Source organism: Triturus cristatus, chromosome 8 (genome assembly GCF_964204655.1).
Source record: "Triturus cristatus chromosome 8, aTriCri1.1, whole genome shotgun sequence".
Lineage (NCBI taxonomy): Eukaryota > Metazoa > Chordata > Amphibia > Caudata > Salamandridae > Triturus > Triturus cristatus.
Genome location: NC_140591.1, coordinates 13,156,589 through 13,183,706, shown reverse-complemented (window position 1 = coordinate 13,183,706; position 27,118 = coordinate 13,156,589). Strand labels below are relative to the sequence as shown.

The 27,118-nt window shown below is 46.1% G+C and overlaps 1 protein-coding gene across 1 annotated transcript in view; it reads left to right on the top strand.

The window, feature by feature from the left end:
- TIMMDC1 (translocase of inner mitochondrial membrane domain containing 1) overlaps window positions 1-19,126 on the top strand; it is a 97,750-nt gene extending 78,624 nt beyond the window's left edge. Inside the window, exons 7-8 of the mRNA XM_085620729.1 lie at window positions 477-587; window positions 18,242-19,126. Of these exons, the coding sequence (XP_085476855.1) occupies window positions 477-587; window positions 18,242-18,386 (256 nt within the window). The 3' untranslated portion in view covers window positions 18,387-19,126. The remainder of the gene's footprint in view (window positions 1-476; window positions 588-18,241) is intronic.
- Window positions 19,127-27,118: the final 7,992 nt, after the last annotated feature.

Sequence of the window (27,118 nt, the reverse complement as noted above, 5' to 3'; positions counted from 1 at the left end):
TAAAGCTATTATTAAAACGGTGGCCATTTCGTGCTGTATGGGTGCGCGTGCATGGTGATGCAAACGCACGCACACCATCCCTTGTGGCCCTCATAGTGTCATGTGTACACATAGCATTGGCGCACTCCTCATCACACTGTTTTTCTGATTCTTTTTTATTTTTGCCAGTCCTTCAGGCCATCTGCAAACATACACTGGCAAGCTTATTGGACAAAAAGGCGAGACCTATTTGCTTTGCCAAAGCTTGTTATTCCTAGTATGTGGTACTGTAGAACAGCTCTGCCCTTTGACACTTTATTAATGGTTCTAGGTTACATCCCCTTCACAGGACAACTTACAAAGGACTTACATTTCCTGGATGGCTACTGTTTAAAAGCCCAGTAACCCCCACCCCCCCCCCCACCCACCTCCATGGGGTGGGGGGCTTTAAATCCCAGGCCAGTCGCTAACTCTGCTTTACCTGTGTATGTTTACAGAGTGCCAGTGGGTGCTGTGATGACGGCTGTGCAGGCAGCGTCCGGGGAGACCATGAGGGAGCGGAGGCGCCGGGAGCAGAGGGAGCAGTACCAGTTGAAACTGGACGAGTGGTAAGAAGCCTCCTTCCTTCCTTTCTCTACAGTGTGGGTCCCCTACAATGGTTCTAAATTCAGAATTTCTGTATTTCCATTTTTAATGTACAAAAGTAACACAAGCTGCAAATAAATAAATAAATAAATAAATAAAAGCACAATATTGGTTGGAACTAGAGCCACCTCCTGAAAGGAGATTCCTCTTGTGAGGAAAATATATTTTAATTTCTTCCCATCAAAACACCATGGTGCAAAAGTTGTAACTTAAATTGAACACCATGTGTGGTTTCCATATATGTTGTTCGCAGCCGGGAGGCCTGAAGGCCGAGACACATTTTTAACTCAGTGTTAAGTTACCATTGAACTCTGTCTGTGGCCGGCCCTGTCCCTCCTGCGTACACCTACAAGACTTTGATGGAAGTGAGATATTTGTGTCATGCAACACATGCTCTTCAGTTACCCCCACACGCGAGACAGCTCCACTACCTTCTCTGTACAGTGGAGGACAGACCACTTTGGACTACACTGGTACTTGCTTCATATTCCTTGTGCTGGCTGTAACCTTGGTTTTGCATGGTTGTCATGGGTCTTAATGCAACTGAACAAAAATGCCTCTCCCCACCTTAAACCCTTCCCACTGTCGACTCTCCAGTCCCGCCCCCGTAGTGGGATGTGGATACACAACTCACGTGTCTCTGTAGGCATTGCTTTTTGTTTTAATTTCAAATCTATTTAGTTGGTGAAAAACAGAAGAAAAGGCTCATAGTAACAGAATCGCTTAAACTCCACCGCAGCCCTCTCACAAAACCCATCAAAGCCACACAAAGTGCATTTACAAGAAAGTGTCCTAGTACGAACAGAGAGTTCCAGCACTAGTGTTGAAGATTTCACAAACTGTACTCTCGCGATGATGGTGAAGACCACATTTCCTGATGGATCCCAACCCAGACCTAGTGCCTGTTGTAGGCCTTGTTGCAAGCCTGTCAGTTCATCCTATAGGGGTTCGGCGGCTGCATCACCCTGTATCTGGTTGGCCAGCTAAAGACCATAAAATGTGCTTGGACGCCTTGAGCAGCATTGAGAGAATTGAGAGAAGAGACATTTCCCAAAAGAGGTGGGAGAATTGACAACTGGTGATAAAGTTTTCAGCTGTCGTGTTTTTTGCCCTTATGGCTCATTTACAAAATCATACACTGCTACATCTGGGACCCTTCTATTTGCAAGAATATATTGTGTTCATTGACAGTCAGTAACCGGTAATACCAGAGCGAACAACCGAGTTGTACCTTTTAATGATATTTGAGTGTGCATTCATTCCTCAGGTAAAATTAAATGAATGAAAAATGGGAACGAAGGAAACCTAGGAATTCGTCAAATGTGTACTGTGGTTCTGAATTTAGGAATAGGGGTGATTGAGAGCAATCCAATGTATAATATGAAATGTTTTACTATTCTGTGTTCCCACACTTCTCCTGATACAAACTGTACCCTGCTTGCGTGGCTGTGCCTTGTGCCTACGGTACAACAGGCCCCAAAACCTAATGGACATATAATCTTTTTCTATGAAATTAAACCCATTTTGGTGATATGGATAGCTTTGCAATCTGGACCTGGCCTCTGCCGCCAATCTGGGAAACCAGCTAATCCCAGACATTTCAGAAAACTGGACACTCCTGGGAGCCCAGGCTGGTATGCCTTCTTTGTAGCCAACTAACTTTGCTTACCCAGAATACCCTGCAAACTCTCAGACTTTGCTAAAAACATGCATTTTACCCACATTTCTGCAAAGGGAAGTACTGGAATAAGCAGACCTCCTCAAAAGTCCTCCCACCCAGCATTCCCACACTTGTCCCAATAAAATGGTACCCCACTTGTGTATCTTTCCCTTGTGCCTGTGAGGTGGAACGGATGAAAACTGTGACCATATAGTGTCATTTTGATCTTTGCACGGGCCCTGGTTTGGTCATTATTGTTTCAGGTACCAAGCAGTGGCTGAAGTGGGCTGACGCATTGCCTCATGCTGCAAGCCACAGTGAGTGGATGGAAAATACGAACGGCCCGACAGATCAATGGATGAAGACTGATGCCCTAAAGCTTCTGGTATATTCCCATAGTTTATAGTGACGTTAGTGGCTTCAGTTGCCTGACTCACTGCCCAATTCTTCCTATTGGAACAGAATCAAGGATGATTTGCTTATAACTGGTCCCTGTCTTGATTTGTTTAGTGGGAGAAAAATGATGGAGTGGAATGCGGTTCCGGGAGATTGCCAGTGGCTAAGAATAATTCAAGCAGTCTACCCTTCACTTTCTTCTCGCTGCAGTAGGCGCCCCTGACCAATCAAGCCATCCTTTATTTGCAAACAAGTCCTCCGAATTTCAGTCAAATTGTTGTTGACCATCACGGACTCTTTAGATTGAGATCTATGAACTCGTTCTTTGTCCGTAAACTTGTCCACTATTCCTCCTCAGTTCAAGTTCCCTTCTGGTAGCTCATATCCTTTAGTTACAGCCTATAGCCACCCCTTGCATCTCCCTCAGGTCTCCCATCCAAGAGGAGTTTGTTCCTCTTCTAAATTTCAGGAACGTACAAACAAATACTTTTCCTATCCAGAGGTCGACTACACAGCGCCAGGATCTCCGACATGCCGAAGGAGTCAAGATGTGGTTGATTTTGTATCCCCCACCTCTTCAATGCCACAGCTTTTCCCGGTCTCGTTTCTTCGCACTCAGCCTTTGGATTAGTGTGGAGGTGGTCCACATGTCTTTACTCATCAGCTTCAGATGTTGAGTACAGCGGTGTAAGTGTACTCAACATTTGTTTCTCAGTGTCCCAGAGTTTGAATAGTTTAATTCTGTCCATATCGGAAAGTCTAAAGACAACTTCAGGGTTTTTTTTTATTGTTGACTTATCTAGCTATTAACACTGCAAGGTAAATATTTTTTAGTCTTTAACCTTCAGTGAGGCCATGATTGGACATGTAGTGAAAAAATATCCTTTTTCTTGTCACATCAACTTCTTCTAATCAGCTAAATGTCTGTTCCTAATGTGTTTGTTTTTTGTTATCCACACACATTTCTGTTCTACAGCTTGAAGTCTTTGAGATGTCACTTGTAGGGTACTTCGCTCTGGTCTGTCATCCTTCAGGGATGTGGGTTACAAAGCCTTATGTGGCAAGGTATCTCAGTGAGTTAAGAGCTCTCTCCTACCATCTATGCCTGATCTCCAGGTCACTGTTGCAGATTCTGACCAGGTTATGTTTGCATCCATCCTCGGAGGGTAATAACCTGAGGCCCAGTTTATCATTCATAAACAGTTGCTATCGGCATAGGTTTAATACAGTGTGTTTTGCTTGGAAGCACCTTTTGAGTTTGCAAAATTCATAGGATAGAACAAGGTGCTTTGTGCTTATTCATCTGGCCAGCCTAGAATCCTGGCCCATTCTGAGGCGCCATCCTTAACTTATCTACTGGTCGTCTTCATGAAAAAAACATGGCTTTCCACCCAGCTACAGCGGTACAGGTCGACTAAAGGGAGGAGTCACAAAACATCCGTGGAAGGGTGTTCACGTCTTGTAGCGACTCTGGATCTTGGAAACATCAGAACGCCCTGTGCCAAGCAACTATCTAGGGTGGTGTTCCAACTGAAAACAGCGGCGGGCCCTTCTTGCCGCACCTCACACCAGTTCCTGCGATAATTGTAATGGTTATCGTGCAAGCTACCCCAAAACGCCAGCCGCTGTGTGGCGCTACTGTGCTCCAGATCAAACGTCAATAGAAAATGAGAAACGGGGGTGCACGAAAAAGAAAAGTCCGAAAAGGATTCTTTAAGCTAAGTGTCCACTTTAATTTTCATTTAAGTTTTGTATGTAAAAAGTTGGTCAGCCAACGCGTTTCATTCCCTCAACGGGAACTTCATCAGGGCTGTAACATGATAAAAACGACATAGATATTACCAATAAATCAAAAGGCACAGGACTTACAACATGAGCAAGTGACCATACAATATGAAAATCATACAGACAAAACAAAATTGCAACAACATTAAAAAGTGTCCATGAAATTACACCAATCGATATTGGACATATTTATATCATGTTAAAAACATATACACAAACAAATTTTTTTTAGGAAAACGAGAATCTAATATAAAAGCTGTTTGTGAATTTATCTGACTGTTAGATTCTTTTGAGAAACAAAAGATTGAACCTCATCAGGTTTTATGGACACCGAAGACGAGAGATTCAGAAAAATGTTTATAAATAACAAACATATAATTTTTTATATATTTATTTGAAGAGTAGAAGAAAGAAAGCAGAGAAATCAGAAAAAAACACATTATAAAGAATAGATAGATACAAAGTTGTGTGAGTGTTTTGAAAGAAGAGGAAGAGGAAGAAGAGCAATCCAATCTCTAAAAGTGAGCATACCTTGAATCAATATGTAAACTTCCGTAAGTGGACAAATCATAAAATATCCACGAAGTCAAGTACTTCAAGTTTCTGAAAGGAAGCATAATGACCCAGTTCATATTGGCTGGTGGTCCATGACAGGTGAAAATAATAATAACTATAATAAGACTCTATACGATCACTTTAGGTTCCCAACAGAAATATCTCCAAGTTAAATCACTATATGTTGTCCGTATGACAACATAGAAGCTATTTGAGCACTAATTCACACGATATATACGTCAGTTCAAAACATACAGATGTGTTAAGTGTGCACAACAAGCGTCGCGGACAATTCTATCTAATGGGCGCAAGAATGGACCAATACCCGTTCTAGAATCAACAGTAGCACATTCCAAAGGCATGTGAGGCGCCCTTATTGCCGAAAATTAGCAATAACATGTCTGAGTTGGTACAACCGTGTTATATGAGGGCAGTTCATTGTAACAGAGCCTATTACCCTTCCAATTAGGCGCTCCTGACTCGGCACTGAGTAAACAGTCACTTCAAATCTGGCATTTCTAAAAGCAGGACGAATAATATCATATTGCCATGGGTGAAAGCAGTAGTAAGTTTATACAATTTCTGTAATTATTCTAAGCATCAAATTTCATCAGCAATCGTCAGGACCGAGTAACTGATACGGCGGAAGGCTCCTCATCAAGTGTGGAGCAATCCGTCGTGGCGGACAAACATACGTGACTCCGCCCCCTTATTTCGAAACTGCAAATGGACATGCAACAACAGCGGACAAGAAAGTAAGTTATTTCTCCCTAATACGAAAACTACTTCCACACAGAAACACACAATGACTAACAGCTGCAAATACAAGCTGTAATCCAATGCCGCGAGCATGACAGCGTTTAGGTCGTGTGCACTCATCTGCAGTTACCTTTACGGAGTGAAAACTTCATAAGTAAACAATAACTAACAGCTACAAATACAAGCTGTGGTCCATTGTCACGGGCATACCAGCATTACACCCCGAGCACACTCACCGGCAGTAACCTTAGCGGAGTGATCAGTACGACGGCGTCTTCCTCGTTGCAAACTGCACAGCCCGCCATTGTAATTAAATGTACGTGACTCCACCCGCTAGGCAGGATCCGACCAATTGAATTGAGTGTAGGTCAGAATGGTGGCCCCTAAGTTCCTAACCTGAATCGGCGGCCATTGTTAAGAGGTTAAGGGCATACTAGTGAACTGGTAATGAACAATGTTCGTGTCCACCAATATTATTGGAGCAACATAAATAATTAGAAGTGTGTGTTTTCCGAGATTATCGGAGCATATAAGTAGCTAAGAGGAGCGTGTGCCAATAGCGATCTATAAATGAATTAAATCACACCTCGCAAAGGACAATAATGTAAAGGTAATGTTACATCAGTCCTGAAATGTTTTAAGAATGCGAGAAGGCGTAAGGTACAACAGGACTGTGCGTGTAAACACGTAAAACGGAGAGTAAGCACCATTTTGGATTGGGCAGAATGTTCAAAGTGTATAAAAAAAAATTGAAAAACTACGAACAGATAGTGATATATAGCTCTAAAGTACAAAAACAAACACAGAGAGGGTGAGGAGTAGTAGTAACAAATAGCTCATGGTTTATTTAGACAACCCGGAGAAATGAACAAGAATGTTCTTTCTCATATGTAGAGAGCGCACAGGGTCGCTATTTCAGAATGGGCAACATGTTCCCAATGGAAATGCAATCTAAACTAAATGCTAATCCGTGTATTGTGATAACACGGATGCCTCTAGTGGAATTCAGGTAGATTCCAAACAGGAGAAAGCCATTATCAATAGATAAACAGCATCGCAAAAGCATTGCTGCAATACTACAAAGTAAATATCTAGAAAAGAATATAAATTCCAACATGATGAGTAACCCGACCAATCATTAGTAATGCATAGTAATACGAGGGGAAGAGAGTATGTAAAGTTGGTGAACAAGCCATATTAGCATGACAGGTCTGCACTAGTGTGCATGAAAGGGGTTCGAATGTATAGGCACATGAAGAGTTAGTCATACCCGGTCAGGCATGAAAGGAGGGAAATGTCGCTTCACAACTAGTATTCACATGTATATTAAATAAAAAGTAAATTGATTAGTCCAAACGAATTAACAACTTCAGAAATCCACACTTATATCTATCATGATGAAATCATGATTGGTACGAATAAGTGTGCTGAGGATAAGAGTTAAAGGGCTATTATTAAAGATATGTACCCCATGATTCACAGTCCATCACCGCGTGTTCATGAGGAAGCAAAGATAGAAAATGTGATGGAAAGCAAGAGGAAGATAGGTAACAGGTGGTGGCTATAGTCACCGATTTGGTCACATCAATCCTATAGCTGACCCCATATCTAATTGTTTACTTATGAAGTTTTCACTCCGTAAAGGTAACTGCCGATGAGTGCACACGACCTAAACGCTGTCATGCTCGCGGCATTGGATTACAGCTTGTATTTGCAGCTGTTAGTCATTGTGTGTTTCTGTGTGGAAGTAGTTTTCGTATTAGGGAGAAATAACTTACTTTCTTGTCCGCTGTTGTTGCATGTCCATTTGCAGTTTCGAAATAAGGGGGCGGAGTCACGTATGTTTGTCCGCCACGACGGATTGCTCCACACTTGATGAGGAGCCTTCCGCCGTATCAGTTACTCGGTCCTGACGATTGCTGATGAAATTTGATGCTTAGAATAATTACAGAAATTGTATAAACTTACTACTGCTTTCACCCATGGCAATATGATATTATTCGTCCTGCTTTTAGAAATGCCAGATTTGAAGTGACTGTTTACTCAGTGCCGAGTCAGGAGCGCCTAATTGGAAGGGTAATAGGCTCTGTTACAATGAACTGCCCTCATATAACACGGTTGTACCAACTCAGACATGTTATTGCTAATTTTCGGCAATAAGGGCGCCTCACATGCCTTTGGAATGTGCTACTGTTGATTCTAGAACGGGTATTGGTCCATTCTTGCGCCCATTAGATAGAATTGTCCGCGACGCTTGTTGTGCACACTTAACACATCTGTATGTTTTGAACTGACGTATATATCGTGTGAATTAGTGCTCAAATAGCTTCTATGTTGTCATACGGACAACATATAGTGATTTAACTTGGAGATATTTCTGTTGGGAACCTAAAGTGATCGTATAGAGTCTTATTATAGTTATTATTATTTTCACCTGTCATGGACCACCAGCCAATATGAACTGGGTCATTATGCTTCCTTTCAGAAACTTGAAGTACTTGACTTCGTGGATATTTTATGATTTGTCCACTTACGGAAGTTTACATATTGATTCAAGGTATGCTCACTTTTAGAGATTGGATTGCTCTTCTTCCTCTTCCTCTTCTTTCAAAACACTCACACAACTTTGTATCTATCTATTCTTTATAATGTGTTTTTTTCTGATTTCTCTGCTTTCTTTCTTCTACTCTTCAAATAAATATATAAAAAATTATATGTTTGTTATTTATAAACATTTTTCTGAATCTCTCGTCTTCGGTGTCCATAAAACCTGATGAGGTTCAATCTTTTGTTTCTCAAAAGAATCTAACAGTCAGATAAATTCACAAACAGCTTTTATATTAGATTCTCGTTTTCCTAAAAAAATTTTGTTTGTGTATATGTTTTTAACATGATATAAATATGTCCAATATCGATTGGTGTAATTTCATGGACACTTTTTAATGTTGTTGCAATTTTGTTTTGTCTGTATGATTTTCATATTGTATGGTCACTTGCTCATGTTGTAAGTCCTGTGCCTTTTGATTTATTGGTAATATCTATGTCGTTTTTATCATGTTACAGCCCTGATGAAGTTCCCGTTGAGGGAATGAAACGCGTTGGCTGACCAACTTTTTACATACAAAACTTAAATGAAAATTAAAGTGGACACTTAGCTTAAAGAATCCTTTTCGGACTTTTCTTTTTCGTGCACCCCCGTTTCTCATTTTCTATTGACTAACTATCTAGGGTGGTACCAAGATGGATGGCAATAGACCAGTCTTTGATGTGGCCTGTGAAAGAAAGCTCCATGGTTATATCAAGAGTATATCTCCTCAGCTAGAGGCTTGGGAAGATGTGCCCTGGAGTGCGCTCAGAATAAAGGCCACTCTTGAGTCTCTTGGGCCTGGTCTCAGGGCTGATCCCAAGCAGCAATGTTTGCAGCTAGTCGTGCCATCTTGGTCCTTCTAAAGCGTTCGTTCCTTGTGTGTGTGGGGGGGAGGGAGATACTGATGTCCCTCTCTTTTAAAAGCAGTGAGCGTGCGATACTCTTCAGTGTGTTGGAATACTAAGTAAGGTCCCTTGATAGAGAAGGAAGATTGAATTGTCTATAACATCAGTTTTGATTCATAAATCTTCCTGTATATTCCTTGCCATGTGAATATCTCCCAGGTACTAAACGGGACCTAAAAACATTTTTCCCAGCAGTAGCTCTGCCAGACGCAGTTCTGCCTGCCTAGGAAAGTATGTCAAATAAGGCACCTCCATGCATGCAGCTATCTGTTCACTTTTTCCGACCCTTGCCGACCTAGGTCCGGTTCACTTCCCAATGAGTTTGCATCAGCAGAAGCAGCCAGTTGCCACTTTCTAATGTCTAGATGTTTAAACCTTCTCAACGATAACAGAAAAAGGTGTGCCTGTCGGATCCACAAGACATCTCTATATGTCCTGTCTCAGGTCTGACCCCAATCCTTTGACCTATGACTTCTGCTGTTCCATGGACCCTAAGGCCAAACTCTGGCCCGGAAGGATACCCACAAATGGTTCACTCATCCCACCCGTAAAGTTTCCACACAGGGAGCGATCCCCTACAAGATTCTTCCATTAAAAGCATTAAAAAAAATACCTCAGAAAAGAGCAACACGCTTCCTCGAAGATACTGTCCCTCGCCTTATGAGCGGCAGCAGCGCTCCTCTGAAGCCGGTCTCTTCCTCCTTTGAGCTGATGTCAGTGCTTCACAATATTATACTGGCGCTTCCAGCCCAGTCTGCTGACCCTTGTTGATTTAGTCCTTTCAGCAGGCCATGTTGCTATTTTCAGGGCTGCCCCTCAAACCTGTGAGCTCCTTATGCCTCACAGCGGTGGGTTTGATATGGTGCCCGACCCTGAAGCCATCTGTCTTTGCACAACAGGCTCTGCCCTTGCCTCCGCTCCCTCTTAAATCATTTCAGATTACAGTGCCAATGTGCCTTTCTAAAGGCCCAGTCTCTGACCTCGTCACTTTGGCTCAGGTTCAGATGCACTGGACGCGCATGGCATGATTTGTAGAGGTACTGAAGGTGATGATCCCTCCCAATCATAGAGGAGGCGAGTGACTTACTAACATTTCCAGAAGGTGACATTCATCTTCCTTCAGGACTCCCTTCTGTTCATATACTTCTGCATTAAAGAGCGGAGGAGCTTTAATTGTCGACTGCTATCTGCGGAACATACAACTCCTCTTACGGCCGTCTTCAGCTGCCGGGGAACTGCTTCTGCCATTCGACGCGGCTTGGCTAGAATCTGTCCTGGCTGCCTGGAATTCTTTTTTCTCTGCCTCGGTTTTCACAGGCAGATCGTTCTGCGCCATACACCGATGCAGTCTGACTAACATTGTTATCAAGACATCCTTTGAAGCGCTTGGTGGTTTGAGCATCGGGAATTATACTCAATCCTAGTGCTTTTCCTAAGACTCCGCCGACCCAGGAGTCAAGCATCTGAGCTCTTTGGCTGATAAGGTCTTCGCTTCAGTCAGCTTGGCCCTACACCACACTAACACCTTTTGCCTCCTAGGACAGTATACTTTAAGCGAAATAGAAAACTGTGTGTAGACACCTACAATTGGTCCTTAAATGCGGTCTAAATTCGGCTGACATGATAACCCTTTCTGTAGCCAGGGCAGATACTCTCCACAGGTGTGCCAAGATGTTCTTCCCTGGATTTTAGGGATGCTCAGCCTGCCTTGATAAAAATGCCAAGAGGCTTCTTAGTAAGAAAGAAGACTCCTGCCTGTAGCGCTTCAAGAATAGCTGCTCAAGGCATGCTCAGTGGGGTTACTGTCCCCAGTCAAGCCGTTTCACCTGGAAATATCTGCATGCTCACAGCTTTTCAAAGGGTCACCCGACGCAGCAGCGTCAACCGTTGGATCCTGTTCAGATCCCATGGTAATTCCTCTGCGGTGGATCTAAGGAACACCTTATCAACTATCAAGGGCAGCTCCAGCCCCTTCATCTTATGCTGGCTGTGCAGGTCCATGATTTGTCCTCGCTTCACCATTTCATGGTCACCGGGGACCATTTTCTGTCTATTCAGGAGTTGAAGTCCAACCCATAGTTGTTGCAGCCTTTCTACCTGCATTACACCTTTCCCTTTCTTTCCACTCCTCCAACTCACATACAAGGAAGTTCTCCCCAGCACATGCCTCTATCTTGGAGGCAGAGGTGCTCACCTTGTTGTGCAAAAAGGTCCCGGAAGTGGGGCCCTTGGAAGAGAGGGGCACAGGGTTGATTCCTTTGACTTTTGTCCACGAGAAGGGTGGACTCCTCAAACCTGTTCTGGACCAGAGTACAATTTGCAGTGCTGGCTTTGGTGAAGACTTGCAGAGCATTGATAAGACCAAATGGGCTGGCGGTGGTGTTAGATTCCCTCTGAAGTTAGGGGGGTCATGTATTCCCATACGTGGACGATTGACTGATGGAAGCAGGGTCCCCCAAGGCTGGTCTTGAGTTATCTGGGGTGCACGATGACCCTGCATCATTGCAGGAGGTGCCCATCAACCGGCAGAGTTTACTCATCTTCCAAGCTCGGAGGTTCGCTTTCGGTGGAGCGGTTCTCGACATTCCCTGCATGTGGATTTCACCTCCGCTGCAGAGGATCTTGGATATTCTGGGTGTTCTTCTGTTGTTTCAGCGTTTGTCTGATCCCGGTCCATGTTCTTTGCCTGTTGGGTTTGATGGAATGGTGCGTCCTGTCGGTGATGCTGATTGGTGGATGTGCCGCTCCAGCCTCACAGTAGGTCACCCATTCAGTACTCTGTTACAGGCAAGCGTTGTTACTGAAGCCTCCAGTTTAAGTTGGGGTTATCACACGGAGAAGTTGGCAGTGCAAGGACTTTTGACACTGATGAAATTACCATGCCTACGAATGTGTTGGAGATGAGGAGCTTCTGCTAAGCTCTGAAGGTGTTTCGTACCTTCATTTAGGGAAATGATGTGTGCAATAACTCCCACAACACTTGGCTTAACCTCTACCTCAACCACCAGGGCGGCGTGGGCTCTTGGACCCTGTGCTGGGAGGCTTTGTGCTTGTGGCAGTGGCTCTTGGACCCTGTGCTGGAGGCTTTGTGCTTGTGGCAGTGGCTCTTGGACCCTGTGCTGGAGGCTTTGTGCTTGTGGCAGTGGCTCTTGGACCCTGTGCTGGAGGCTTTGTGCTTGTGGCAGTGGCTCTTGGACCCTGTGCTGGAGGCTTTGTGCGTGTGGCAGTGGCTATTGGACCCTGTGCTGGGAGGCTTTCTGCTTGTGGCAGTGGCTCTTGGACCCTGTGCTGGAGGCTTTGTGCTTGTGGCAGTGGCTCTTGGACCCTGTGCTGGGAGGCTTTGTGCTTGTGGCAGTGGCTCTTGGACCCTGTGCTGGGAGGCATTGTGCTTGTGACAGTGGCTCTTGGACCCTGTGTTGGAGGCATTGTGCTTGTGACAGTGGCTCTTGGACCCTGTGTTGGAGGCATTGTGCTTGTGACAGTGGCTCTTGGACCCTGTGTTGGAGGCTCTATGCTTGTGGCAGTGGCTCTTGGACCCTGTGCTGGGAGGCTTTGTGCTTGTGGCAGTGGCTCTTGGACCCTGTGCTGGAGGCTTTGTGCTTGTGGCAGTGGTTCTTGGACCCTGTGCTGGAGGCTTTGTGCTTGTGGCAGTGGCTCTTGGACCCTGTGCTGGGAGGCTTTGTGTTTGTGGCAGTGGCTCTTGGACCCTGTGCTGGGAGGCTTTGTGCTTGTGGCAGTGGCTCTTGGACACCTGTGCTGGGAGGCTTTGTGCTTGTGGCAGTGGCTCTTGGACCCTGTGCTGGAGGCTTTGTGCGTGTGGCAGTGGCTCTTGGACCCTGTGCTGGGAGGCTTTCTGCTTGTGGCAGTGGCTCTTGGACCCTGTGCTGGAGGCTTTGTGCTTGTGGCAGTGGCTCTTGGACCCTGTGCTGGGAGGCTTTGTGCTTGTGGCAGTGGCTCTTGGACCCTGTGCTGGGAGGCATTGTGCTTGTGACAGTGGCTCTTGGACCCTGTGTTGGAGGCATTGTGCTTGTGGCAGTGGCTCTTGGACCCTGTGCTGGAGGCTTTGTGCTTGTGGCAGTGGCTCTTGGACCCTATGCTGGGAGGCTTTGTGCTTGTGGCAGTGGCTCTTGGAGCCTGTGCTGGGAGGCTTTGTGCTTGTGGCAGTGGCTCTTGGACCCTGTGCTGGAGGCTTTGTGCATGTGGCAGTGGCTCTTGGACCCTGTGCTGGAGGCTTTGTGCTTGTGGCAGTGGCAGTGGCTCTTGGACCCTGTGCTGGAGGCTTTGTGCTTGTGGCAGTGGCTCTTGGACCCTGTGCTGGAGGCTTTGTGCTTGTGGCAGTGGCTCTTGGACCCTGTGTTGGAGGCTTTGTGCTTGTGGCACTGGCTCTTGGACCCTGTGCTGGAGGCTTTGTGCTTGTGGCAGTGGCTCTTGGACCCTGTGCTGGAGGCTTTGTGCTTTTGGCAGTGGCTCTTGGACCCTGTGCTGGGAGGCTTTGTGCGTGTGGCAGTGGCTCTTGGACCCTGTGCTGGGAGGCTTTGTGCTTGTGGCAGTGGCTCTTGGACCCTGTGCTGGAGGCTTTGTGCTTGTGGCAGTGGCTCTTGGACCCTGTGCTGGAGGCTTTGTGCTTGTGGCAGTGGCTCTTGGACCCTGTGCTGGGAGTCTTTGTGCTTTTGGCAGTGGCTCTTGGACCCTGTGCTGGTAGGCTTTGTGCTTTTGGCAGTGGCTCTTGGACCCTGTGCTGGGAGGCTTTGTGCTTGTGGCAGTGGCTCTTGGACCCTGTGCTGGAGGCTTTGTGCTTGTGGCAGTGGCTCTTGGACCCTGTGCTGGGAGGCCTTGTGCTAGTGTCGTTGAGCTCATTTAGCGGGGCTTTGAATGTCAAGGTAGACTCCTTAACCCGCCTGTCTCTGATGGATGCAGTAGGTGAGGTCCACTATGACTGCAGCGCTCTTCACCCATCTGGGATTTCCATAGACTTGGATAACGCGGCTCTCGGAGGGATATACCTGCTGTTTTGTTCTTCCCTCTGTGAGGCTTCTGGGGAAACACCTTCTGGCTTAACTGGTTGAGACGCTTTCTATATGTTTTCCGTCTGATTTCACTGCTCTAGAGTGTGCTACAGAAAGTTTGAAAGGGTTTTGCACAGCTGATCCTGTTGCTCCAGATTGGACCAGAAGGATTTGGTAAACTAATCTGTTGGAACTCAGGGTTTGGACTACACTTCCCTCCAAAATAATCTATCAGCTGACACAGACAGATGGTCAGCTCCACCACCCCAATCCTTAAACACTTAAGCTGCATACATGGAGATTGAGGGGTGCCAGTTAGAAACCCTCTGCTTACTGTCAGATAAAGCGGATGCCATCTTAGCTAGATGGAAGCCGGTCACTAAGTAGATCTATGGACGTCACTGGGATTCATTTATTTTTGGTTCAAGACTGCAGGTTAAATTTAGAGTTTGGTGGGGGGGTACTTTGTCATGTGACAGATATCCTGTCCACCTTATTACAGGTGCATTAATAAATAATTCACTTCCATTAGGGCATACAGGGTATTGATTATGTTTGTGACAGACTGCCCACCCGCCAAACTCTAATCGCAGCTGCAAGTTTTATGCTCTTCGTTGTGCAACAAGAGTTGGTGGTTTCTACCTTCTCTCTCCTCTAGCTCTGTTTTTATGCCTCTCGACCAAATTTCTTTGCTTCAATTGCCTCTTGTATGAGTTTCCTGAAGGTTTACTGTACTTGTTTCTTCTCACGCCCTTTGTAGCTGTGCAGCAGAACTTAAAATTAGTACTAACGTTTGTCCTGTCATCGCTGTCTGAAACCATTCACAATTGTTTGGGTTGTCTTGACTTTAAAGAGACGGGGCCGGGCAGTTGATGGGCCTGTCAGTCTGGCTACCATTTAAGATATTTATGCAGACATGCTGGTGCCACAAACGTGTCTAAACTTCCTTCCAAAAGTGGTATCTGCCTTCCACAGGGGCCAGTATATCACTGTACCATCATTTTTCCATCTCCCCATACGTGTGGATGATCAGCTATTGGTGGGCTTCACTGTAGTCAGGAAAGACACAACCGTGACTCTTTCTCATTGGATCACTCTTTGCTTGAAAATCTTCCATGGCTTATTAAAAAAGGTACCTCTGCCGCACAGTCGATGCACAATGGCCATGGCTACTTATACGGTCCTCACTGGTGCGTTCCTCTGGCTGCTGTTTGCAGTGCAGCCGGTTGGGCCTCGGTCAATACCTTTGCCAAGGATTACTTGTGAGAGACAAGGCAAGGTATTATGGTTACTTTGCCCAGGTTTTCCCTGGGTAAGCTTCTCACTCCAGCCGTCCAGTGGAGATTACTCTGCATCTCTTTCATAAGGTGAGGAATCTACATGAAGTTGTATCCTATCAGAAGTAAAAGTTACTTACCTTTGGTTGTGATATTTCTGGTGGATAGGTTATCTTCTTGAGGATTCTTCACTGTCCTCCTTCCTCCTTTTCAAAGCCACTCAGAGTTTCAAGGTTTACTGTTGTGTTTCTTGTTGTCCACTGTTGGTAAGCTCTTTTGGTTCCTCTCTGCATGAGTTTGTTGGGGTGTAGAAACTGAAAGCAATTGATACTACTGGGACAGGAGCAATCTTACATAGATGGGTGACGCCCATCCTGAGTAAAGCCACATCTGGAGTCGTGTCCCGCCACCTGGTGGGGCTGGAGAGATCTATTGCTACCGAAAAAAAACTCTGGCTCCAGTCTGGCACCGGCAGATACTCATAAGGTAAGGAATCTGACAGAAGTTGACATATCCACCAGAAATGTCTCTACCGGAGTTAAGTATCTTTTACGTGCCAAGAGCGGGTATTTTCATTGCGCTAATGAACTAACCTTTTCCCTCCATGATCGAGCCAACAGAATAGAAGCAGAGCTGGTGTATGACAACAGCCCTCATTCAGTGGGGCATTCAATTTAAACTGAGGTGAGCTGTCCTGTGATCCATGCTGGGACACATAGGGCTCCTTGGTTATCTTAAAGTGACTGTACAGTTTTTTTCTCTGTGGGAGTGTATGGCAGTTTCCCTATATCTTTTCCCTTTTAAAAGGAGAACAATAACAAAAGTGTGTAGCTGCTGATCCATGGAAAGATTAAACAATTTGTGATTGTATGAGGTGCACTTATTATACAGAACTATGTTTCCCTTATTAAATCGTAAAAATGAAATGATCGTTATGCATATTGTTTAGTAATATTAGGTGAGTTTTTCCTCTAAATCATTCCAATATCTCGCACATGGTCAAAAATATTCAGTCAATCGATTTAATGGGTGAATCAATGATAAGAAATTGCATTACAGCCAAGTATTTTGTCCTTTCTTGTGAAGTGCTCTGTGACTTCTTGGTCTGTAGCGCTGTGCGCTCTGCCTTTAGCACCACCAACTTAGAATCCAAGGAAACGCCCTCAAGTGGATCGCCTCCTTCCTTACAGGAAGAACTCAAAGAGTCCGCCTACCCCCGTTCACCTCAGAACCCAAGAACATCATCTTAAACGTCCCTCAAGGCTCGTCCCTCAGCCCATCACTGTTCAACGCCTACATGACCCCCTTGGCCAGCATTGTCCGATCCCATGAATGACAGATCATATCGTATGCTGACGACGCCCAGCTCATCCTCTCGCTGTGTGAAGACCCCTCCTCCACTAGGGCCAACTTTTGCAGCAGCATGAAATGCTTAACTAGATGGTGTAAAGACAACTGCCTTAATCTCAACTTGGACAAAACAGAAGTGCTGATCTTCTGTAACGCGGCTTTGGCCTGGGAGGACTCCTGGTGGTCATCTGAACTTGGACCCTCACTGACTGTGACTGACCATGCCTGCAACTTTGGAATTATCCTCGACAGAATCTCTCCATGGAAAAAAAAAGATCAATGCAGGCTCCTCAGCCTGCTTCCTATCGCATCGCGTGCTCTGTAAGATCTTCAAATGTCTCCTCGTCAACACCAGACGAACCCTCACTCAAGCCCTACTCACCAGCCGGCTGGACTACGGCAACGCACTGTACATCGGAATCACCGTGCACCTCCTAAAAAGACTGCCGACCATCCAGAACTCAGCAGGCAGACTCATCCTCGATCTCCCCAAATGTACTCCCATCACCCCCCACCTCAGGAAGATTCACTGGCTCCCCATTCAGAAGAAATACCAATTCAAGATGCTAATCCACACCTACAAAGCCCTCGACCACCAAGGACGGGCATACATCATCCACTGCATGAGCTTCCACCAACCCTCCAGAAACCTACGCTCCACCTCCCTCGCCCTCACTCACAGCCCCTGCATGCGCCGAAGGAACAGTGGAGGACACTCCTTCTACTACCTCGCGCTGAAGTCCTGGAACGACCTTCCCCTTCCCCTCTGTACCTCATCCTCTCTACTGGAATTCAGGAAAGGAGTCAAGACCTGGCTCTTACACTGAACCCCCCCCCACCCCTGGGCTCACAGTGCCTGGAGAACCTCACGGGTGATTAGCCGCGCTTTACAAATCCTGTATGATGATAATGAAGACGAGCTCTTCTCTAGGAACGTCATCTGTACAGCGGATCAGTAGACGGCATCCCACTGAGGAGCTTTGTGGGTGTGTGGTCACCTTTATTGAGGCCTTTTTGGCATCCTTTCCTGATGTCACAGGGCTGTGAGGGGAACAGCTGGCGAGAGTCTCAAAGTCTTTGAGAGGTGCCTGGCAGCGTAACCTGGAATCATCAAGCAGATTGGCATGAGGTTCAACCCTGGGAAATTATCTTCATTAGTGAGTTGGTTTTGCAGGTAAGGAACGTTTTATTTACAATGTTTAGCTGATTCATTGCACATTTTGAGAAGTCCGCTACCTATGTTTTCACTGTGTCCTTTTTACTGCACTTGTCGCATTTGCTTTGTCTGTCTCACTTCCTGCATCTGTGACTCTTACACTGTCGGTCTCTTTTTGCAGGACTGCGAGGCTGGATGTCACTCATGCGGCCCTAGAAGAAGCGAGCACGTCTGTTGCCTCTTCGGAGATTGACACCCAGAGGATAGAGGAACTTCTGAGCCGCCCCAGGAATCCTGAGCTGCCGGAGTCGAGAGACTGTGACTAACACTAACCTGGCAGGTCCAAGCTGGGAGGAGGATCACCCTTCCTTCTCGGGTGACACTGTGACGTGGGGCACCACTGCGCAGACCCCGCAGGTCACCACTGGGCCCCCCCCCTACTTCCTGTGCTTCGTGGCCCAGGCTGGCTCTTGGTGGCCATCCTTTGCAGAGCTCCAGTGGCTCCCATAGTCATAAGAACCCTACCTCACCTTTCATCAGAGAGGGTTGTCCCTTCCAGGTGGAGATAAAGACACAGTGAGGAAGACCAGAAGATTCTGGAGCACCGTTGTTTTCTTCTTAGCTGCAGGTTGGTGCCCGACTCTTGACTTCATTGGGTTGTCACCAATGGAGTTGCTGAAGGACTTGTCGAAGACTCGTTACAATCGATGAAGATCGTCGCGCTGCGCTCAGCGTGGCCCTAACAGTGTGAACCAAAGACAGATCCCTTCCATCCTTGCTGGGAATCCCCAAGCCATACTGGCTTCGCAACAACATGCAGTAACTCTGTAAAGCTACGACCACTGATTTTAACAATATGAACCGTGGCTCTTTACTTCTAAAAATGGACAAAAGCGGTACATTTGGAATAATGTTTAATGTTATTGTCATGGGCATTTCTTTGGAAGTGATGATGTGAGTGAGCGAAAACACGTATACAGCAATCTGATAACTTCTGGGTGCTGGATGTGAAAAGATATCCCATGAGAGTAACATGGTGAACAAATAAATCACTTTTAATAATGAGGCGAAAGATCTAATAATGGTAATCTTTTAATTTGGGCCTTTGAACTAACCGGCAGGCTTCTTTTTGGGACAGTTTCCCCCTGCTGTGATATTCTATGGAAAAATCAGTATGATTGTAGGAAGTAGCCGCTCCAAACTGGGGAGTAGCGGCCATGCTTTCCAGTTACCTGTTTGCCGTAAGTGTACTTCTGGCATGGTGCCAGGTCATTTTTTGAGGATTACTTTGATGCCAAAGTCAAACTAATATTTATTCGACTTGGAAGTAGCCATTAAATAACACCACAATTAGTACATCAAAAATTTTAAAACTATTAAAATACATTATAAGCAATATTCTTAGAATTCCAATATATAACAAAACATCAGCTGCACTTGCTGCCCATTTTTAGCAGCAATGATCTCAACAGTCCAGTTTTCTGGGCAATGCACATAAAATGAACCACTGCCAGACAGTGATCCAGTCGGTGGGTGCTGTACAAGAATGGGGGTCCACAGTGGGTGATAGCTAAAAGTGCGAAGAAATGGAGTTCGAAACCGCTTCCTAGGACCAGAGTAAAGTTTACAAGACACCATCAGGTGCAATGCATCGATTACCCATCCCAGGGGCATCTTGGGAGGTCTTCAAACCAGGGCCCACATTTAGAAATTGAGCATGCTGTCTGAGCACTGAGGGCTTCACTCATTCCTTCAGGGCTACAGCGATATCTGTCAAGCATGCTGGCTGAGCAGTGAGGGCTTCACTCATTCCTTCAGGGCTCCAGCGACATCTGTCAAGCATGCAGGCTGAGCACTGAGGGCTTCACTCATTCCTTCAGGGCTCCAGCGACATCTGTCAAGCATGCAGGCTGAGCACTGAGGGCTTCACTCATTCCTTCAGGGCTCCAGCGACATCTGTCAAGCATGCAGGCTGAGCACTGAGGGCTTCACTCATTCCTTCAGGGCTCCAACGTCCTTTGTGTAACTGGCTGAGCACTGAGGGCTTCACTCATTCCTTCAGGGCTCCAGCGATATCTGTCAAGCATGCAGGCTGAGCACTGAGGGCTTCACTCATTCCTTCAGGGCTCCAGCGACATCTGTCAAGCATGCTGTCTGAGCACTGAGGGCTTCACTCATTCCTTCAGGGCTACAGCGATATCTGTCAAACATGCTGTCTGAGCACTGAGGGCTACACTCATTCCTTCAGGGCTCCAGCGACATCTGTCAAGCATGCTGGCTGAGCACTGAGGGCTTCACTCATTCCTTCAGGGCTCCAGCGACATCTGTCAAGCATGCAGGCTGAGCACTGAGGGCTTCACTCATTCCTTCAGGGCTCCAGCGACATCTGTCAAGCATGCTGTCTGAGCACTGAGGGCTTCACTCATTCCTTCAGGGCTCCAGCGACATCTGTCAAGCATGCAGGCTGAGCACTGAGGGCTTCACTCATTCTTTCAGGGCTCCAGCGACATCTGTCAAGCATGCTGGCTGAGCACTGAGGGCTTCACTCATTCCTTCAGGGCTCCAGCGACATCTGTCAAGCATGCTGGCTGAGCACTGAGGGCTTCACTCATTCCTTCAGGGCTCCAGCGACATCTGTCAAGCATGCTGGCTGAGCACTGAGGGCTTCACTCATTCCTTCAGGGCTCCAGCGACATCTGTCAAGCATGCTGTCTGAGCACTGAAGGCTTCACTCATTCCTTCAGGGCTCCAGCGACATCTGTCAAGCATGCTGGCTGAGCACTGAGGGCTTCACTCATTCCTTCAGGGCTCCAGCGACATCTGTCAAGCATACTGTCTGAGCACTGAGGGCTTCTCTCATTCCTTCAGGGCTCCAGCGACATCTGTCAAGCATGCTGGCTGAGCACTGAGGGCTTCGCTCATTCCTTTAGGGCTCCAGCGATATCTGTCAAGCATGCTGGCTGAGCAGTGAGGGCTTCACTCATTCCTTCAGGGCTCCAGCGACATCTGTCAAGCATGCTGTCTGAGCACTGAGGGCTTCACTCATTCCTTCAGGGCTCCAGCGACATCTGTCAAGCATGCAGGCTGAGCACTGAGGGCTTCACTCATTCCTTCAGGGCTCCAGCGACATCTGTCAAGCATGCAGGCTGAGCACTGAGGGCTTCACTCATTCCTTCAGGGCTGCAACGTCCTTTGTGTAACTGGCTGAGCACTGAGGGCTTCACTCATTCCTTCAGGGCTCCAGCGACATCTGTCAAGCATGCAGGCTGAGCACTGAGGAATTCACTCATTCCTTCAGGGCTCCAGCGACATCTGTCAAGCATGCTGGCTGAGCACTGAGGGCTTCACTCATTCCTTCAGGGCTCCAGCGACATCTGTCAAGCATGCAGGCCGAGCACTGAGGGCTTCACTCATTCCTCCAGGGCTCCAGCGACATCTGTCAAGCATGCTGTCTGAGCACTGAGAGTTATATATTAATGGGGTAACCCGGTAGACCACTGGACTCGGGTATAACTAGGTACACAAAAAACTGTCACAGTGGAAACACATTTAGAAATGTAAAAGAAACATACATCTGTTAGTAATCCAAACAAATTTTACGACAACACCTGTTGCTTGCATGTATGCACATCATTTAATATCCATTTTCTCAGTCCAAACGAGGATCAGTACTTAAACACAGCACAAAAAGCATCACAGTATCAACATTTTCAAAAGTATCTTGGTGTAAGGTACGTGATAAGTGCAGGATTTTTGGGATTAGTGCAGGGCGTAGTGAGGAAGGGAGGTTGTGAAGGATTTAAGAACATCCACAATTCAATTGAAGAACCTGACCTGCCAAATAAATGGCCACAAAACTTAAATTAGATAACACAGATTTAAGACAGCAGTTTTACATTCACTGACAATCTCCTGTGTTGATTGAAGAAATGAAAAAGTCGACGTTTCGACCCCTGTTAGAGCCAGCAAATTGGTTTGCTTGGGGTTGGGGTCTTCATCAGGACCGGGGGAAGGGCTTACACCTGGGGGCAAAGGTCAAAAATAAAGAACCATGAGGTGTGTCTATTAAGGCCCATTATAGTTAGGAGAGAACAATTGTAACAATAATTACCAGCAACAGCAGGAATAATCACGCTGGAAAGATTGGGAAGGGGCCAGTCAGTGCTCCTAGGAGGAAGGAAAAGAGACGAGGAATACTAAAACCATACTTAAAAAACGGGTGTCAATAAAACCTAAGTAACCAGAAATACTCACCCAAGGTGTAGTATTCCAATGTTCGAAAAACGAGACAAGGGAAGGCTGAATGTATCAGCATAAACACTCATCCAATAGTGTTAAGGGCTGGAAAGAAAGGGGGGGAGATGGCGTTAATGTTCTCCCACACTCGAAAACCGTTGTTCAACAAAGCGCATATAAGGTTGCTAGCCCTAAGGATAATGCGCGGGAAAATTACAAAATTAGGTACCAGCGCATACAAGGTACGTCTACAAATTATAGCGGGGTGCACAAAAGTGTAGGAAATCCCATATACATTGAAAAAGTGGCAAAACTCACTTATAGTATACCATTGAGGGAAAGGACCACTGAGTACTAAGGCTGCAACATACCTCGAGGGCCGCGCCGTGGAAACTGACAGCTAACCCTGGGTGTCGTCACAGGACTGAACAAAATAAAAACCAATCACGCGCACAGCCAATAGGTCGCGCCCTGATTGGAAGGCTCGGGGGTGTGTCAGGTCACGTGCTCGCGTGCGAACCCGGCCAAGGGTCTGGAAGAGAGACGGAGAGAAGCGAAACCGCCGCAGCTGCAAGCGATAACATACCTCGAGGGCCGCGAGAGTCGGTCTGACAGCTAGCCCTGGGACGCGTCACCTGATCAAATATATATCCATCAGACGCGTCCTGATTGGTGGAGGATAAGGGGTGTGTGATGTTAACTAAGAAGATGTGTAAAGCAGGGACCATTTGCTGGTTCTTGATCCATGATCACAGTATTAAAAAGCAATACATTAATTTAAACAATAGTAGATGATACGGAAAATAACCACAACATTTGACATGACAGATATATCCGTTGGTTGCCGCTAAAAAAGCATACGGAATAACACAGGTGAATGGTATCACTAAACGGCACCACAGCGGAGGTGTATTCATATAAACACTGCAGATAACCAATGTAGTGCGGTTCACCAAGATTTATACTAGACAGTTTGCAAGGGTGTGTCCCATGCTGGCTTAGATGTTTAACCATTGTTTAATAAAGATATTTGGGTAAAAGTTGCGTCAAGTTCATTCAGGCCACATGTGACAGAGTCAAAACGGTCCATCCACTTACACTCCCTGATGTTAAGGATTGAAGTGAGGTCCCCACCCCTAACACCCAGTGTTATGGCTTCAATTACCAGCCATCTAAGCGATTCAGGGGAATGGTTACATGTATTGAAGTGGTCAACCATGGGTGCACCAGGTGTATTACATCTAATCCTGCTGCAGTGTTGCAATATCCTGCATTTCACTTTCTGGGTGGTCTGGCCTATATAGATCTTGTTACAGGGGCAGACTATTGCATAGATAACATTCTTAGTGTTACAATTGGTGAGCACCTTTAGATCCACCGTGCAGTTGTTATGTTGGAACGTCTTTGTTTCAAGAGTCAAATTGCAGGCTTTGCACTGTCCACATTTCACATGGCCCGTGGGAGCCGGAAGATGCCAAAGCGACTCAATTGTTGGCCTTGGTTGTGTTTCCAAAAGCGATTTCACCACATGATCGCGGACATTTTTGCCTTTTTTGAAGGCATGCATTGGGGGTTCAGTGAGCTGGAGTTCTGTGGACACCAGGTGCCAATGTTTGTTGATGATTTTACGGATATCATTACTCCTGGTGTTAAAGGTCGTAACACATATAAGTCTGTTGGGATCATCCATCCGTGTTTTGGGGGTAAGGAGGAGGTCTCTATGATTGTACCAGGCTCTCTTACGGGCCCTCTTGACAAGCCTCCGAGGGTAGCCGCGTTCAATCAGTCTGAGGATGAGGTCATCGGATTCCGTGAAGAAATCGTCTTTTCTGGAACAGTTTCTCCTGATCCTCAGAAACTGTCCGAAGGGGAGGTTATCACGTAGTCCTCTCGGGTGGTGACTTCCATACCTCAATAGGGTGTTTCTCTCCGAAGTTTTTCGGAACAAGGTTGTGTACAGACAGTCGTCCATAACCTTGATAGTGATATCAAGGAAATCGATACTGGACGTGTCCTTGGTCATGGTAAACCGAATGTCTGCCGATCTATCATTCAACCAAAGAAAGAACTCATCAAGATCCTGGTCGTTGCCCGTCCAAACCATCAGGACGTCGTCGATATATCGTTTCCAATATTTGATTCTTTGCCTGAATGGGTTGGTGATATTACTGACAAAAGTCTGTTCGAAGTTGTCCATATACAAAATGGCCAGATCTGGGGCAAAGCTGGCACCCATCGCCACGCCTTTCGTTTGCATGAAGAAGTCATTTTGGAAGAAAAAGAAATTCTGCGTCATTGCTATGTTGAGCAATTTGATGATAAAGTCCGAGGGGACTTGCACCGGTTGGCTTCTTGTCTCTAAACATTCCAAAATCACCTCCAAAGCATGTTGTTGAGGGATACTTGTGTATAAAGACACAATGTCCATTGTCACTAGAATCTGGGTGGTTGGATCGAAGGGCATCCCATCAATCAGATTGATGACTTGCATCGTGTCCCGCAGGTAAGAATCTGTTTTCTCTGCCAAGGGTTTCAAGAAGAAATCGATATATTTACACAGGGGCTCGAGGATTGAGCCACACCCCGAGACTATGGGGCGGCCAGGTGGTCTTTCCAAGTTTTTATGTACCTTAGGTAAGGTATAGATTGTCGGAAGACGCGGCTGAGGTTGATTCAGAAACTGAAACTCCAGGTTTGAGAGGAAGCCTTGAGCAAGGCCTTCTTGGGTTATTCGAAGGATCATGGTGCTGATCTTTTTCGTAGGATTTATGTTGAGTCTGGTATAGCTAATGCCATCATTCAGTTGGGAGTAAAGTTCTTCCTTATAATTATCCACGTTCTGTAGTACGATGGCTCCTCCCTTGTCAGCGGGTTTGATGACAATCGAACGGTTATTCCTCAAATCGTCCAAGGCCTTCCGTTCCGCTGAGGTGACATTATGCTTGACATACTTTCTAGTGGAGCATACTCCAAGCGCCTCCTTTAGTACAGTACTCTCGTAGGTTAAAATCCGATGTGAAACCATCTGAGAGGTAGGTGTAAATGTCGATGGAGTGCGTAGTCCAGTACACGATGTGGTTGTACTCACAGGAGCCTGACGAAAGAAATAGCGTAACCGTATCTTTCGAAAAAACCGGTACAGCTCAGTCTGTAGGTTGAATTTATTGGGATAGGTTGTGGGGACATATGACAGGCCTTTACTGAGAATCCGGTGTTCATCAGCGGTAAGTATATGATTCGACAGGTTCATAATGGGATCTTTGGATGTGCCTACCAACGATAGACTCGACGTCTCGTTTGAATTTCCCCATGTTGTTCCTGAGGGAAGTGTACCTGCTTCTGGGCAGTGTTCATGCCCTGTTGTTGAGCTCTGTCCCAGCCCTGGGTTTGTTGCAGGCGGCCGCGTCCGCGTCCCCTGTTCCAGTTCCAATTCGTATTTCTTCCCCTGGGTGGGCGCCATTGTCGGTCTTCTAAAAAAGCCGGTCCAGAGGGTGGATAGTAGGTAGAATCCTGAGGTTGGTACCCTGTATAGCTCCCTGCTTGTTCTCCCTCACTGCCTGTGGAGCCAGACGACTCCGAAAAATTCGTGAATCTCCGTGGGCCTCGGTAGCCCCCTCTCCCTCTGTTGAAGAAACGGCCTTGTTGGTCTTGTTTATAGTAGTCTTCCTGTAGGTATGGGTAGGTCACTTTCTTATCATAAAAACGGACGTCTTTAGATAGTTTATCCAATTTCTTGGTTTGTGTATTCACATCGAACTCCTTGATGGTTTTCTCAAGGCGTTCAAGAGCCTCCTTGGCATTGGTTAAAGCATTGTCTGTAGAAATGTCCCGCTTTAAATCAGCAATCTCCTTCATCAACAATTCCACCTGTTCAAGGGCAGTCTCCACTCCAAGGACCATCCAGTGGCGCGAACAGTTGTTGGCCACGAAGCTGAATCCCTCCTTGAACTTTGGTTGGTCTACAAAGATCGCTGGTTCGTTTTTAACCTGTAGCCCAACCGGTATGACATTCGATTGTAAGTACTTAGTTAGGAAATGGCCGTGCAGCCGAGTGCGGATCAGCTTCTTCTCTAGTCTCTCTAATTTGTTAATTTTCTCATTAAGGGACACATCAATGTTTGGGGTATTTGAAGAAATGAAAAGGTTGGAGGGGTCTTGAATGAGTGTGGTGATGTATTCCTCAGTGTATGATAGCGTCTCATTGCCTAACATAATGAAAGAAAGTTTAGAAATAGATACGAACAAATACCCTCGCAGGACGGCGCCTGCACTATAGAGAGTTATATATTAATGGGGTAACCCGGTAGACCACTGGACTCGGGTATAACTAGGTACACAAAAAACTGTCACAGTGGAAACACATTTAGAAATGTAAAAGAAACATACATCTGTTAGTAATCCAAACAAATTTTACGACAACACCTGTTGCTTGCATGTATGCACATCATTTAATATCCATTTTCTCAGTCCAAACGAGGATCAGTACTTAAACACAGCACAAAAAGCATCACAGTATCAACATTTTCAAAAGTATCTTGGTGTAAGGTACGTGATAAGTGCAGGATTTTTGGGATTAGTGCAGGGCGTAGTGAGGAAGGGAGGTTGTGAAGGATTTAAGAACATCCACAATTCAATTGAAGAACCTGACCTGCCAAATAAATGGCCACAAAACTTAAATTAGATAACACAGATTTAAGACAGCAGTTTTACATTCACTGACAATCTCCTGTGTTGATTGAAGAAATGAAAAAGTCGACGTTTCGACCCCTGTTAGAGCCAGCAAATTGGTTTGCTTGGGGTTGGGGTCTTCATCAGGACCGGG